Below are 14,600 nucleotides of genomic sequence, written 5' to 3' on the forward strand. Positions count from 1 at the left end.
GTCGCCGCCCCTCGCTCACCTCCACCCTGCCCGCCCTCATCAACGTCGCCACCGCCTCCAGGCCAGTTCCTGACCTACGCCCCCAAGCGATCGGGACGTTTCTCTGACTCGTTTCTCTGCCTCTACTTCCTCTCCTTTTCCTTCATCTTGTACCACCACAATGGTGTCCTCGTTGTCACTGCTATCCCGACTGCTCGACAAAGCAGATTCTGTGGTTGGAAATTTACGGACGTGTACAGTGCGCCCCCATCCACTTTGCCTGCCTGTTACCTCTGCCCCCCGTGACACCTCTGCTGCTGCTCTGGCACGCCGACCCGCGTGCGTGAGCCAGCCAGGGCACGTGCCTGCTCCCCGCTGTCCCTGCCAGGAGAATCGCATCTGGGCCAGCCGAGATGGGGCAGCAGGTCTTAGACCCATCCTTCTGCCATTAACAACTAGAAAAGTGGACAAAAGCAATAAAGCAGCTGTTTTCAAGCATGAGACTACACATGGAGTAGGGCTGTGAACTCGGAGAGAGGGCAGTGCAGGACCGCCGTCCGCAGTTGCCTGGCTTTCTGCCTGGGGGCACTTTTCACACTGGGCTCAGGGGCCTGGGGCTCACACCCACAGCTCTCTATGCCCAGGCCTCTGCACAAGGCCGAGATGGCTCAGGATGTGAGAAACCAATTCAGTATTTGCTTTTTTAAGTAGGCAGCTCAAATTTTGGATTTAAAAAATATATTAATTCCTCTCAAATTTCCATGGGAACTTTTCTCTCTTTATGCTTTATCTGCCTTTCGATTTTCTTTAGCTGAAAATACTGAGCCATGTGGCCCCTAGTTTCAAGGAGGACCCCCCACTAAAGGCAGGTAAAACATTTTTAGGCAACGACGCTTTCTGTCTCTCTGGCTTCTCTCTACCAAGCTTCACTGCCTGTGACAGCCGAGAAGAGACTACACACACCGAGCCCACGGAGTTTTGTGCCAATGGGGCAGGGGAACACCTCCTCGGTGTTTTAAAAGACTAGCCCACTGGGCCAGAAGATTGACACTGCAGGGTGGATACCCATCACGGGCAAGGCGTCCGAGGCCACGTTAGTGTCAAAGCCACATCGGCGAGTGACTGAAGCCAAAGCAGGCACCCCGGCACCGACCTAGCGAGGGGCAAGATACAGCTGAGACTAGAAGCAGCATGTCTGGGGGGACATTAAAATAGGGATTGGTAGAGTTTGCTCTTCTCGCGACCCCACATTTTCCCCTCCCCCTACTGTAGTTTCCAAATCCCACTTTTTCTTGCTTAGCTCCAGCCCAAAAGAATGTTTAAAGCGCACTAACAGCTGCCTTTCCCTACCTGCCGGATAGATGAAGACCTACCGGGAGCAGCACACTTCTCCAGCTCAGCCCTGGAGGGCATTCCTCAGGGCGGGGCTCTTCCCGCGACCCCCTCTGCATCACCCCAATGTGTGGTTCAGTGCAGGCCAAGCGCGCCATGCCTTCCCCCGCCGGGCCTCCCTCCTCCAACCATCGCAGCTAAACTACAGCTTCCGGAGGCGCCGAGGCCTGGAATGAGCCCCTCTCCCTCGCTGCTGCCTCCTCTGGGGCCTGAAGAGGGTCCTGGTGAGAGGACGTTTCCTATTCTCACCCTCACCAAAGTCACCACGGGAACACAATCCTTAGGTCACATACTTGTGTAGCCCCGTGGCCTGGGGCAAATTTAGGGACAGAGCACACCCCAGCTTGCACATCACACTGCCTCGGGGGAAGAGGCAGCCAGGCCGACCGCAAAGGTCTGCACGCCACCTGCTACCCCAAATGGACTAGAAGGTTCCATCCTACCGTCAGCGAGTGGCTTGCAGGAGAGGGCGTCATCGAGGTCTCGGGCAGTCGATGGGTCAATGGTGAAGACACAGTCTTTTCTATAAAGAGATCGAAGATATAATTAGCGATGTTGCAAATAATAGGAACTTTACCCGCTGCAGGACAGCTTTAAAGGAAGGTCACTCCGAGGGCTCGCTTCGGCAGCACGCACACTAAGGAAGAGTTACTCTGAAAATGTGCCAGTGACAGGCGGCGAAGTGGAGAGCGGCTCCCGCAAGTCACTCTGAGAAGGGGTCCTCGCTAGCTGTGAGACTGCGGAGAGACGGGGAGACAAGGCTCCACGCAGTCGCTGAGCATCTCTCTCTTCCTCCTGTGGACTGGCACCAACTTGTCCTTGACCCCTCACAGGAACAGGTGTGAGCAGCTGGAAGCGACAGTGACCACGAACGAGGCTTCTTGAGAAGCGGTCTCGACGAGGGCACGAGCACCTCGCTGAGTCGCTCCCCAGGGGTCGCTTCTTATCTTGCTTCCCTGTTCCTCAGTGGCTGATGGGACCCTGTCCCTTAAGGCCCTATGTGAGGACAACTTACTGCTCCTTCTCCTATCATGTGAAACAGGGGAGTGCCAAAAAATAAATCACCTAACTTGATATGTCAAGTTAGGGGGAGGAGACTCAAGTTTGACAAAATCCTCCAGGCCATACCTTAGGCGTAACACGATTCCACCTGGAGCTGATTGTGGAATGGAATAACGCGTACCCCGTCCCAGCTCTCACCACCGGGTACACCCTGGGTCCGTTTATCGTCACCCGCTACCCCATGCGCGTACCTCGCTCCTACTCCGCGAAGCCCCGGGACCTTCTCATTCTTTTACTTCAGAATTTCTCAAATAACCTGGCCACCCAACCCGGCCATTCCCACCATGTAAATACCTGAAGATCTGGGCAGAGTTTGGCCTCAGCTCTCCACACTGGCTGCCCTTTGCTCCCCAGGCACTGGGCTAGAGATTGGGGTGCTCAGCAGCGACCCCCTCCCTCCTTGCACACGTGGGCTCCCTCATCAGGGCTCCCTGCTGCTACTGGACTCCTCCCCGTTCTGCCTCTATTTGCTCTAGTGGTAGCAGCGCCACTACTGCCATTGGCTAGTCTCCTTGCGACTCATCAGCACTGACGGTGGTGGCCTTCCTGGTACTCACCAGGGCGAGACTGGCTTCGTTCTTTGTAAAGACACCTTTACAAAAGATACCTTTCCTCGTCTTGCTCTTCTGCCCGAAACATCCCCCAAGCCCTCGGAGGCTGCTAGGCCGCACGGGCGTGGCCGGCACAGCTCAAAGGACCCGCCCCTGGCCGTCCGCCTTCCTCACTCCTGACGACCTCCGGCCCTTTCCGACCCCTCCCACTGACCCTCTCGCCACCGCGATGCCCCAATTCCAAGACAGCATTGAGTCTAAGATGCACCATCATTTCAATAATCGCTTTTTGGAGAAACAAACAATCCTACCACCTTAAATGTATATTTCGATTTTAATGTACTTCAGGATTTCAGAAATGTCAAAATGTTAAAAAAAAAAAAAAAAGACGACGACTCTTAAATGGTAAATGGATAACTAAACTATGGTACAGCTACACAATGAACTACCACTTAGAAACAAAAAGAACGAATATGTCTGATTTTATATTTTTGAGAATGTCCTATAAATGGAATCACACATTATGTAAGCTTGTGAGATACCACCAGTGCAGTATTATACCACCAACATAAACACCCTTGAGACTCGCCGAGTTTTTGTGTGTTTGTAAGGGCCAATCGGTGGTTCCCACGGGCTGGGTTGGAGGGAAGGTGTGATTATAAAGGGGTGCTCATTCTGGGGGAGCAGAGCTTTTCCATGCCTTGATTATGGTGGTAGTTACATGAACCTATACATGTCTTAAAATTTATAGACCTGTACAACAGACAAAGGTCAATTTCACTGTTCATTAATTTAAAAATTAAAAAAATTTAAACGTGATTTCCAAATTAAGGAAAGAAAAAATATGTATTTATTAATAGAGCTGACCAATAGGTGCTAGAATTATGGACTAACTTTTTTCCTTTATACTGGTGTGTGTGTGTGTGTGTGTGTGTGTGTGTATATATATATATATATATATATATATATATATATATATATGAAAGAATTCCCACTGTCGAGAATGTCCCCCAAAAATAATTGTCAGATACATGACGTTGCTTCTGAGGATGTTTAACGATCTGGCAGACCTGTATTGCTTGATATAGTCAAAACTTTTAAAGTTAGCAACCTGGTAAACGATGAACTCACTGGTACACTAAGAGAAGAGGGCGGGGAAAGGTGGGTACCGCTCACAAGGGCATCTGGAGTGTCGTCCCAGAAAAAGAGATTCATCAGGAGATCGTTCTTCCCACGAAATAGTTCACAAAGAGGCACACAGTGTGGGGAACATTAATGCTGAGGTCTCTGGATAGAAATAACTTCTGTCCACTAACTCGACGGGTAATTATGCAAGAATGTCAGAGGAAAAGAGAAACACCGATGTCCCCTGGAAAACGAGCCCCCCGAGTTTGTGTTCCGGGGCTATGAACACAGGGAGCAACTCATAGGGTTTGCTGAGTGACACATGCTCACTGACAGGAAAAGACAGGGAGGTGAAATTAGTCCTGACTTCACAGTAATGGGCTTTCAGTTGTTGAGGATCTTGAACTTGATTCACAAGGGAAGGAAGGAACTGTCTGCTTCTTGCTTCTTTTTGTACCCCCTGTAAAAGCTACCAAAATGCTTTATACATGCTAAGTACTCAATAAATACTTGTTGAACTATAACTGAATGTCAGACTTGGTGGTGGGAATATTTTTTCATTGTAATGATGTCATGAAAAGCTGAGAGAGCATCCCTGTAGTCAAAATAAAAAACAAACAAACAAACAAAAACAAAAAAAACCCCACTCTTAGCTTGGTGGGGGCCAGAGGTGACCAATTTACTTGGGAGAGTTGATTAAGAAGCTATACTTCTTAAAATTAATGTCTTTGGGTGATTTGAGACTTTTATTTCTATGTGTGAATGACAATGGCCAATAAAACATTTCCAGTCTTGAACTGATTCAGCCATATGTAACAGAGTAAAACTAGGTTTCAATTATTAGTTTGTCAATGTCTTCTTTGAAAGGATCCACAGACTGTTTCTGAGAAAAATCCTAGGCTAACCCGTAAGCACTCAAACCAATTCTTTTTTACCTTCAAAAACTCTGCTCTTAAACCAGAAACATAAAAGTCTAAATTAAAACAACTCCGAGGAACAGCACTCAGGAAAGCTTGCTGGAAAGACACACCATCCAAACATTATTCTTGACCAGGGGCTGGCAAACTACAGCTCACAGGCCAAATCGGCCTGCCACCTGTTTTGAATGGCCAGCAAGCTAAGAACGGTTTTTGCATTTTTATATGGTTGAAAAAAATGGGAAAAAAATTATTTCATAACACGTGAAAATTATATGAAATTCAAATTTAAGTATCCATAAATGAAGCTTTATCGAAACACAGCTGTACTTTTTCGATATAATGGCAGAGTTGAGTAGCTATGACGGACTGTATACTTCAACTACCCATTGGCCCGTAGCAGAAAGTGCGCTGATCCCTGTTTCAGATCGTTTCCCAATGTGCCAAGTGTTTTAATTTTTTAAAAAGGCCCTTGTGATAGAATCAGTTTGAGAAATGCTGAGCCGAATGCTTAACTGCGGGACTCTCAGGGCCTTCAACATGCTGGTATCACACAGCTCTCGCCAGACTCATCTGCTCATGGTACAGTGTATGTGTGCGCATGTGCGTGTGTGTGTGCGTGCGTGTGCGAGTGGCCGAGCGCCTCCCAGATGCAAGGCTCCTCGGGAGAGTGCCCTCCCAGATGAGACGAACGGCACAGAAACACCCTGCACAGGCCTCCAGTGGGGTCCTTGTCCCACGTGGGGCCTTGCCACCAAGCCCACCCCAAGGAACACGGCAGGAAGTCAACCAAGTGGCTGTGCTATGCGCGGCGGGGATGCTGATGAGGGCCCTGGCCATGTCACCCTTGCTGCCCCTTTTATGGGGAAAGTTTAGGAAGCACGGGGACTCACTCTTCCCTTGAGCTGATGGTTTATTTATATCTTACAGACACGTGAACTTTTTCCTTTTAGATTTACCTTCTTGCCTTGGCTGCTAGGGACCTCAGAAAAGACATCTGTGACTTGACTCTGGAGGATCTTATTTGTAGTTTGAACTTGGTCAATGAACCTTTATCCTGGCTGTGCCTAGGTTTTCTATGCATAGATTTAGTTAACTTCATATCCTCATGGGTAAAAAAGTCACTGCATTACATGTATATCTGCAAGTGGCCTTAAATCATTTTTTCTAAAGCAGGGTGTAAACAAACAGGCACGTTGAGGGGGTGTGGGATGGAAAAGAGGCCTTGAGTGTGGGCCACTAAGAGAACCAACCTCTACACAGAGTAAAACTCACAGGGCCCCCAACGAGTACTCGCACGGTGGCTGTGGCTCCAACCTGCTCTCTCAGCACGGACAGCTGGGAGAAGCAAGGGGACAGTGAGTGACCCTGACCGACCCCAGGCCTCAGTGCTGAGAGCCAGCGATTTGACCTGCTGTCATCGCCAGGACTACGGGTCGGCCACGCCGTGGTGCGTGAGGGCTCCCGGGCGTGGGCAACTGCGGCGGGGCGCCGCTGGCCTTGGCACTGGGGAGCCCGGGCCCCCTCCCCGGGCGGAGTGCCGTGCAGCTGTTCCACGCTGTTAACGTGCCTGGGAGTTTACTGGCTCCTTTTCTGGAAGGCTTTGGTCTCACAACCTGCAGGGAGCAGCCCGGTTAGCCAGCTTTCAGAACCTGTGAGACCAAATATTTAGAGTTCCGCAACAATGGTTAGAAGGAAGCTAACCCTGACCCACAGAACACAAAGTGCCAGGTGGGGGAGGGAAGGAACGAGCCTCCAGTTCGTGAGGCTGCAGAACTCCAGTTCAGAGCGACGTTATGTAACCCAAATTTCTGAAGGCACGTGACTGGAGGGCTTAGTAGAACTTTTTAAAGTGACAGAAACTTCTAAGACAGTTTTACTCAAAGCCATTGGTCTGGGAAAAAACACAGGAAGAATAACTAAAAGCCTTCCATAATCCCTTAAGAACGGGCCAAGAATCCCAGGAAATAACTGTCACTCACACTCTCTCCCTCCGACCCTGCATCTTCCTCCTCCTCAAGGTACCAGCACCTCCACCTCCTTGCAGCTGGAACAGCTGTCTAGTCTCCGCAGCAGCTTCTACTCACCACTTTGTCACTAGTCACCTCACTGGATTTGGGCCATGGCCGCTACCACATCGCCAAAATTGCTCTCCCGAAGGTCATGGTGCTGCCAGATTAATCATCTTTAAAAACGCCTGTGTTAGATCGAGAACCTTCATCAACTCCTTACTAAAATGGAAATTCAGCTTGAATGCGTGTGTCTTCTGTGCAGACTCTCCTCTGCGCCCTCCGGCCTCCGAGACGCTGGTCGTGCTGTTCCTGACACTGGTCATTTCCCCACCGACTGCCAGCATCTACGAGCCACTTGGCTTTTGAAGGCCTGGCTACAATGCCATCTTTTCCCCAGGAAACCTTTGTGGGCCCCCGGTGGGAGCTGCCCCTCCTGCCTGCCTGCCTGCCATGTCCACACCTATGACCCGTCTCTCTCCAATGGCGCTGGCCACTGTCCCCAACTTACAGACATGTCTTATCGCACTGACAAGGCTGGGAGCTCTTCGAGGTCTGGCTGTCCTGCATCTCTTCTAGCATACTGAAGGCATGCACGCAAGGAGCAGTAGGTGGATAAGCGAATGAAAAAAATGACCAAAGAGCTCTCGTTAGCACTTTTCCATTCGATTTTGCAACTGTGTCCTGGGAAAAACATTTAGGATTAGAACTCATGACCTCTTGGCACCCAAACCTGTGGTCACACCACAGTGTTGTTGTTTTCTAGGGTGCCCTTTTCCATCTTCATCCCATCCCCTTTTCTCATAAAACAGTGTTTTACACGCTGCGGTTCAGGGACCGTTTCTAGACTAGCGAAGCTGACAGAGGCCCCCGTGCCCAAGACGCGCGCCTTGCTGGGCGGCAATCCTGGTGACAGGATCTGGGTCAGTGGTGAATGGGGGAAAAGGAATGAAAAAAATTTAAGAGGATAAAGAATAAAATTTCTTTTTTACTCAAACACTTTCTTAGATTAGATGATACCAGCATTTATAAAGAAACCAGAAATTTTTATGTACTGTAAACTGCAGCAGGAACAAGAGCTGAGCAGCTGGAGCACTCCATCCGCGGTGACATGTCCCTAAGGGGCCCAGGAGGAGCTCGGCCAGATGGGCCGCGGTGGGCCAGACAAGTCAGGTGTTGACTCCATCTGCTTCCACCTCACCTTGACCTTCCTCGGGGCCGGACCAACCTCTTCTCTTGCAGGCAAAGGTAGCTGGGATCATCATTCGAACCTCGGTCTGCCCCTGGGTGCAGTGGGCTGGACCTTTTGTTTTTCCTGAGGGCAGCTGTGGATATGGTAAAACTCTTCTACTCAGTTCTACTGCCACAACTGATGCTAACGAGTCTGGCGCAAACCACAGATTTTTCAGAACAGGAAAAGACTTAGGTCTATTTAAAGCAGAAAGAGACCTTGGTCCATCTGTCCCTCCTCGTCCCCCTGGTGATGAAGTGACACATACGAGGACGTGGAATGAGCAGAAAGAAATGAGGCAATGCCCCGGGCAGGTTCCTTCAACCTGGCCGGGGGGTTTTCATCTAGGGTCGGCAGAAGGTCTGCCCAAGCTTCGGCAACATTCTAGACCACGTGGTTCCTTTCTAAAGGACGGTGATAAGACAAGACTGCGTCAGAACCGACTGAAACGACCTCCCCTTTTACATTCATTCACTCACTGAACCTCTCTTGATACTTCAAAAGATGACGCTCTGGAGCAGAGGCCACGTGACAAGGAGCCAAAGACTATGTACGGCATGTGCCAGGAAAGCCACGGTTCAAACTCAGAGAATATGCTACGATTAACTTTCTTCTCCTCAATTTTCATTTTAAAAAACATCAAACACTCAGGAAAGCTGAATGAGTAGAAAAAAAAATGCACATCCATTTTCACAATCTCATCAAAATTCATCAAATGTCAACACTTTGCTATTTTTGCTTTATCTTTCTCGTCCCCATTCCTCCCTTCATATAGCTATTTTTTTTTAAACATCTGAACTATTTAAAATTATGCTGCAGAGATCACGATACTTGACCCCTCCATACCTGACCCCTACTTTAGCATGCATCTCCTAAGAAAGAGGGCATTCTTCTACAGAATGACAATACCTTTTAGTGAGCAGAATCAGAAAATACTGGGTTAAATCATAGGCAATTGCTAATATTTGACTATTTGTGGCATAAGGACTGGCAGTTTCATGTGGTTCAGCCTGACGTACTGTTTAAAAATCCTGCGATCATGCCGACACCTCCCATTGGAATCTAACGGCACAGAGTTCCTCCTCCTCACCGGCTCTCGGTCCATCCATATTTACATCTTCATCCCAGTGAGAACCTCAGCTCCCAAACCTCAACGTTCAAAAGAGTTTCGGAATTATAATCCCAGTTCCATTAGCAATAAAGAACCTATTACATTTAAGATTTCTTTGGAGTTTTATACTTAGAATGTAGTCACTAAGGGTATATATAGTCAGAGTGAACAAACGCACAGTGCCCGAAAGTTACTTAATTCTTTTTTTTTTCTGTACGTGGTGATGTTTGACAAACATTAGGACCATCTGTTTTTGTTTTATGTCACTCTTTTACCTCCTTTTAGACTCGATTTATTTTTATTGTTGAATACTTAAAACATTTAAATGGTTCAAAGTTCAAGTGTACCCAGGAGTCGTATTCTCCTCGCATCCTTCTATCTTGTTCCTACCTATCAGCCCCTAGAGATGACTATTAGCATGTCCTGGTTTACTCTTTCTTTTGCTTTTCTTTTTGATATATATTTTTTTCTCATTTTCTCTCTTTTCCTACACAAACAGTTGAATACTCTAAAACTTCTTTTGCAACTTTCTTTTTCACTTAACAATAAATCTTGGGAATTACTCCATATCAGCTCAGGGATCAGAATCAGAGAATTATAAGAGTGGCAAGTTCCTTAGAAGTCGTCTTGGTCCAAATCTTATCATCAAAATACCTCTAAACCAAAATCAGTCAGGTAGATCAGCTCACCTCTCGAATACTTGGGACAAGGAGGCAGTGGACTTCACCACCTCACCAGACAGGCCATTCAATTTTAGAGAGCTCTACCTATGAGAAAGTACTCCCATAATCTGAACTGCAATCCGATTCAGAGAAACTTCATAATTCGGTCCTTTGTAGCCATGAAGAATTAGTTGGCTTCAACTTTTACCATGCAGCCCTTCAAACGTGACTGTTCCCAAGAAACAGGCCCATCTCTTGTTCTAAATGATCCCTAACTGTGTAATCGTAGCTCTTTTCATAAATTTTCACTTATTTTGTGTCAAGATCAAATCGAAGTTGTAGATACCAGCAGGGCATCAATGTGAAGAAGGTTACCAGAGGTCAAGAGAAAGAAGGTGAGAATTCCTTCATTCGGTGTTTACTGGGTGTTACTGCTCTCGATGTTTGGGGCACATTTGAGAACAAAGACTCCTATCCACTGACATTCTAGCGGGAGAGGGGACAGAAAGTAGACAGAATTGTACTGGAGTACAGCGGAGGAAAAGGGAAGAAAGGAGTGTTAGAACAGGGCAAGGAGATTCGAAGTACTGACTATGACCATAAGCAGGACAGTCGGGCAGGCCTCAGTGAGACGAGGCCGTTTGAAAATGACTTACTTGACAGAGGTGAGGGAGTGAGCCACAGCTATGCGGGGGAGGAAGGCCTGGGTGGAAAGGCCCACCATCCACCGAGTTAGTTTACCCGAAGGTGCTGAGCCCCTGGGTACGACTCAGCCAAGAAAGTCTGCACGTAGAGCAGAGATGGCTTGGCCTCGGACTCGTTACTTCCCGTCCAAGAAGTTTTAAATCCATAAATGCTTGCAGGCGTTCAGAGGCGGCTCTGCGTGCCTAGGGGAGGAGGAGAGCCGCGAGCCCCACTGGGCGCAGAAGGTCTTCCCACCCACAGCGTGCTCTGAACATCTATCTCCCTGCCTTCCTTTACCTCTGGTAGAAGGGTTTTCTTATAATCCAGATTTAAAATGCCAGATTGAGGTTATTTTAAAACAAGCTATGAGAATACAGTTTGACAGAACTTTTTAAAATTGGACAAAATGAAGTAGCGTTAGGCTTCCAGGAAATGCTCCCACAAAACAATCAAATATCTAGGTCCCCAGATATAGAGTGTTAAGAGTTTAGCATAAAAAGTTCTATGCAGGGTACAAAATCTTCACAGAATATGAACATAGTAGAGGTCTTCGCTACATGGGAAACCTCACTTTCATTAGAAACACCTCCTCCCCCCTTTTCCCCTCCATCTCCTAGAAATCACCTCTCGAGAATACAGAATTATAACAATGGTATGATTTTTTTACTCTCTTTTTGTGGATGGGGAAACCAAGGCTCAGAGAGATTAAGTAATGCGCATCAGGTCACAGAAATACAGAGCTTTGATTAAATGAAACAGGAATTCAAAAGAGAAGATATTAAAAGAAGTTAATTAGACCCAGAAGTTTTATTTTGATGGAAGTTGACATTTTTTTTTCTAGTTACCCTTAACTCTGTATTTTATCGTAAAATTTAAACACCCCAGAAATATTTTGGTTGAAATAATGATAACCCAAATTTCTTTCCAGAAAAAGTTTCCCTATACTTGACTGAGTTGACTTCATTTTTAGGTACCAAGTATGGCAACTTTTAATCATGAATCTGAAAATCTGCATTCAGGATTATGATACTGAGTTTATTCAGTGAGTATTCCTTAGTTTGTCAGAGAAAGTCAAGTCCTAAGTACTTTTCTGGAGGAAGGATATACAAAAATAGGAAAGGTAGCCAAAAAAATAGTATGCATAGACATTCATTTTACTTAGGTATACTACATTTTTAAATTTGCTTTACAATTTCCAGAAGAGATACAGTTGTGTAAAAATAAAACAGAAATTATAACCAAATTTTAAAATGACTTTATAAGAGTCTTAAACACGATGCCAGGGTAAAGGCTAGTACTTAATGGATTTAAATACTAGTGGGCAGAATTAAGAATAGTCACAAAGTCAAGGAATTAACTATGTCTAGACAGCTCTCCTAGATTTCTATTTGAGGAACAGTATTTTTTTTTTTTCTCATCCTTTGAATTCCCAAGCTAGGAATTCAGAACCTGCTGTTGAAAGGATGATCATCCTTAATTCTCAATCCATTTATCAGGCTAAAATGCAAATGTGAGTGGTGAATACATTTCAACAGCCCTGGAGCTCCAAAGAGTCTTCTCAGGGATCATGCTGAGATTACTGGGGAAGGGTTAAGCCACCCCTATTTTTCAGATCTGAAAACAGTTGTTCCAATATGAGAAGGATCATTACAATGGTGCCAGCTCCCTTCTATAAAAGCTATACACGTTTTTTGCACAACTGTATGATTGTTATGGCAACCATAAAACTATCATTCTTCAAATTACACACTACCCATACTGGATTACCTACGTACATTTGTTCTTCTGCATTACCCAGAATTTCTTTTCAGAAAGTGCTATGTTTGTCCTATAGATGTTTAGTAGCAAGATAAAGTGGTCTCTTTCAAAGGGAGATTCCACAACAATGAATCTTTCAAAAGCCCAGCTCTTGGAGAATTCTAGGGCTCCCCTGTCAAGGTTTTTAATCCCATGGTCACTAGGAGGCCTCAAAATATTCCCCCTGGGAGGCAGGGGAACTGCCTGGAAAATGTATTCCCAAAGGATTGTTTCCTATTAAAAGGATGATTAGAGCACCATGAATGGGGCGTAACAGACCTTGCCCAGTTCTGAAACATACTGAGAATGTTCACTGGAGCCCCAGAGTAGTGAGTGAGTGGGAAGCTTAAGAGATATGTACAAGCATTTTAATTAAATGTAGTGCTGAAAATAATAATAACTTGAACAAAAATGTCAAAATAAATTTCTGTTATATTTCGGATGTTCAGAGAGTCTATTACTTTGAGTAAAACTTTGTAACTTTTATCAGATAAAAAAGTGTGACTTTTTACTTCTCATTAATGGGGAAAGCCAAGTCTAGTCTTGCATGTCTTTTAAATAATCGTTTTGGGCCAGAATCCCATTTCACTGTTCACAGAGCTGATTCTACAGTTTTCGTTGGTTTGTTTTTAAAGCTGGCTGATTTTAATATTAAATACTTAGATTTTGAAACAAAAACATGTTTATAATCACTGTTTACTCCAGAGAATTTCCAAATAATGCACTGACTCTCATCTAGTTTTCCTTTCTCAAGAACATAAACACAAACAAAAACCAAAAAATGAACTCCACAAAGTCTCCCCTTGCGGTGGGCAGGGTGAGTCAAGCTCTGCCAGCAGCCCCCCCCCCCCCCCCGAGTTACTGTAAGTGCTCCCCTGGCTGCAGAACGAAGTGCAACACAGAACCACTTCTCTGCCCCCACCCCTCCGTCCCATCTTCGGGAGAGGAGGGCCCCCAGCGACTGCAGGTGACCCCGTCTACCATCTGGACCTCTCCCCACAGTTTCAGAGTTCAAGTCTCCCCCATACTCCCTACACCTCCGCTCAGTCCTTATTACACAGTGCTAAGCCTGCCTCGGATGCGTCCTGAATTCACAATCCTACCCCCTTTTCCTACTGAAGCAGTGCTCCCCAAATGGACTCCAGTGTCCTCTCTTCTCCTGCCTTTCAGATCCTTTAGCGTCTGGCCACCAGGGTGAAGTTCCTGAAACACAGCATCAGCTTATGCTCCTTTCTCAAAAACCTTCACTAGCTTCCAGCTCTCATGACACTACAGTCTTCAGCTTGGCATTCGATACCCTCCATGAGCTGGCTCCACACTGCTTTTCCACTCTTACTTAAGATGACTTACCGTCACTGAAAAGGGTCCCCGGCAAACCAGCTCTGCTACATGTCCTGAATTAGCGACTTGTGTAGATTCATCATCTCTTCTCCTAGACTTTATTCTCTTCGAAGGAAAGAACTGTTTCTCTCAATTGTGTACTTTTCAATCCTAACAATATCTATTTCCAGGTCTCGTAACAGTAGAGATAATATTTACTGAATTGAATCTTTAATGTGCTCCTTGAGCGTCAACCACTGGGACGGGCTGCGGCTGCGGCAGAGCCGTGAATGGTGTTCGCCTCACAGTCCCGTTACCAGAAGTACCACTGTACCTGTGAGAAGCAGAGTTTATTTCTTGGCTGTCTTAGGACCTTGGGGCCTGAGAAAATGGCCCAAGACAACTTTCTAGGTGTAGAACCAAAGCCCTTTTGATTATGAATATACTGATACTGAATGGGTAGAACAAAACAAACAAACAAACAAACAAACAGGGGAGTGCTAAGGAAAACAGAATTTGGAGGCAGAGGAGAGTCTGAGAATTTTACTCTACACAGGACTTTTGGTGAAACAATGTGCCTTAATGCTTATCAGAAAGAAAGAAGGAGCAATAGTTTATCAAGCAGCACGTATGCTAGACCCTGGGCCAAGCATTATATGTGTTACATTTTATCCCCGCCATAACCTCAGGAGGAGCCAGTACCTGAGTACTCCTGTCAACCTGTAAAGAAAGTGAGGCTCAGAGGAGTTCAGTGACTTGC

At 46.3% G+C, this 14,600-nt stretch overlaps 1 protein-coding gene across 4 annotated transcripts in view; it reads right to left on the reverse strand.

Annotated features, from left to right (window-relative positions):
• The window catches only part of DIS3L2 (DIS3 like 3'-5' exoribonuclease 2), a 261,768-nt gene that overhangs the window by 108,838 nt on the left and 138,330 nt on the right, over positions 1 to 14,600 (reverse strand). For all 4 annotated transcript variants that reach the window (XM_016134710.2, XM_016134709.2, XM_036237966.1 and 1 more), the window contains exon 10: positions 1,815 to 1,894. In XM_016134710.2, coding sequence (XP_015990196.1) covers positions 1,815 to 1,894 — 80 coding nt within the window. The remainder of the gene's footprint in view (positions 1 to 1,814; positions 1,895 to 14,600) is intronic.

Source organism: Rousettus aegyptiacus, unplaced genomic scaffold (genome assembly GCF_014176215.1).
Source record: "Rousettus aegyptiacus isolate mRouAeg1 unplaced genomic scaffold, mRouAeg1.p scaffold_m13_p_2, whole genome shotgun sequence".
NCBI classification, from domain to species: Eukaryota; Metazoa; Chordata; class Mammalia; order Chiroptera; family Pteropodidae; genus Rousettus; species Rousettus aegyptiacus.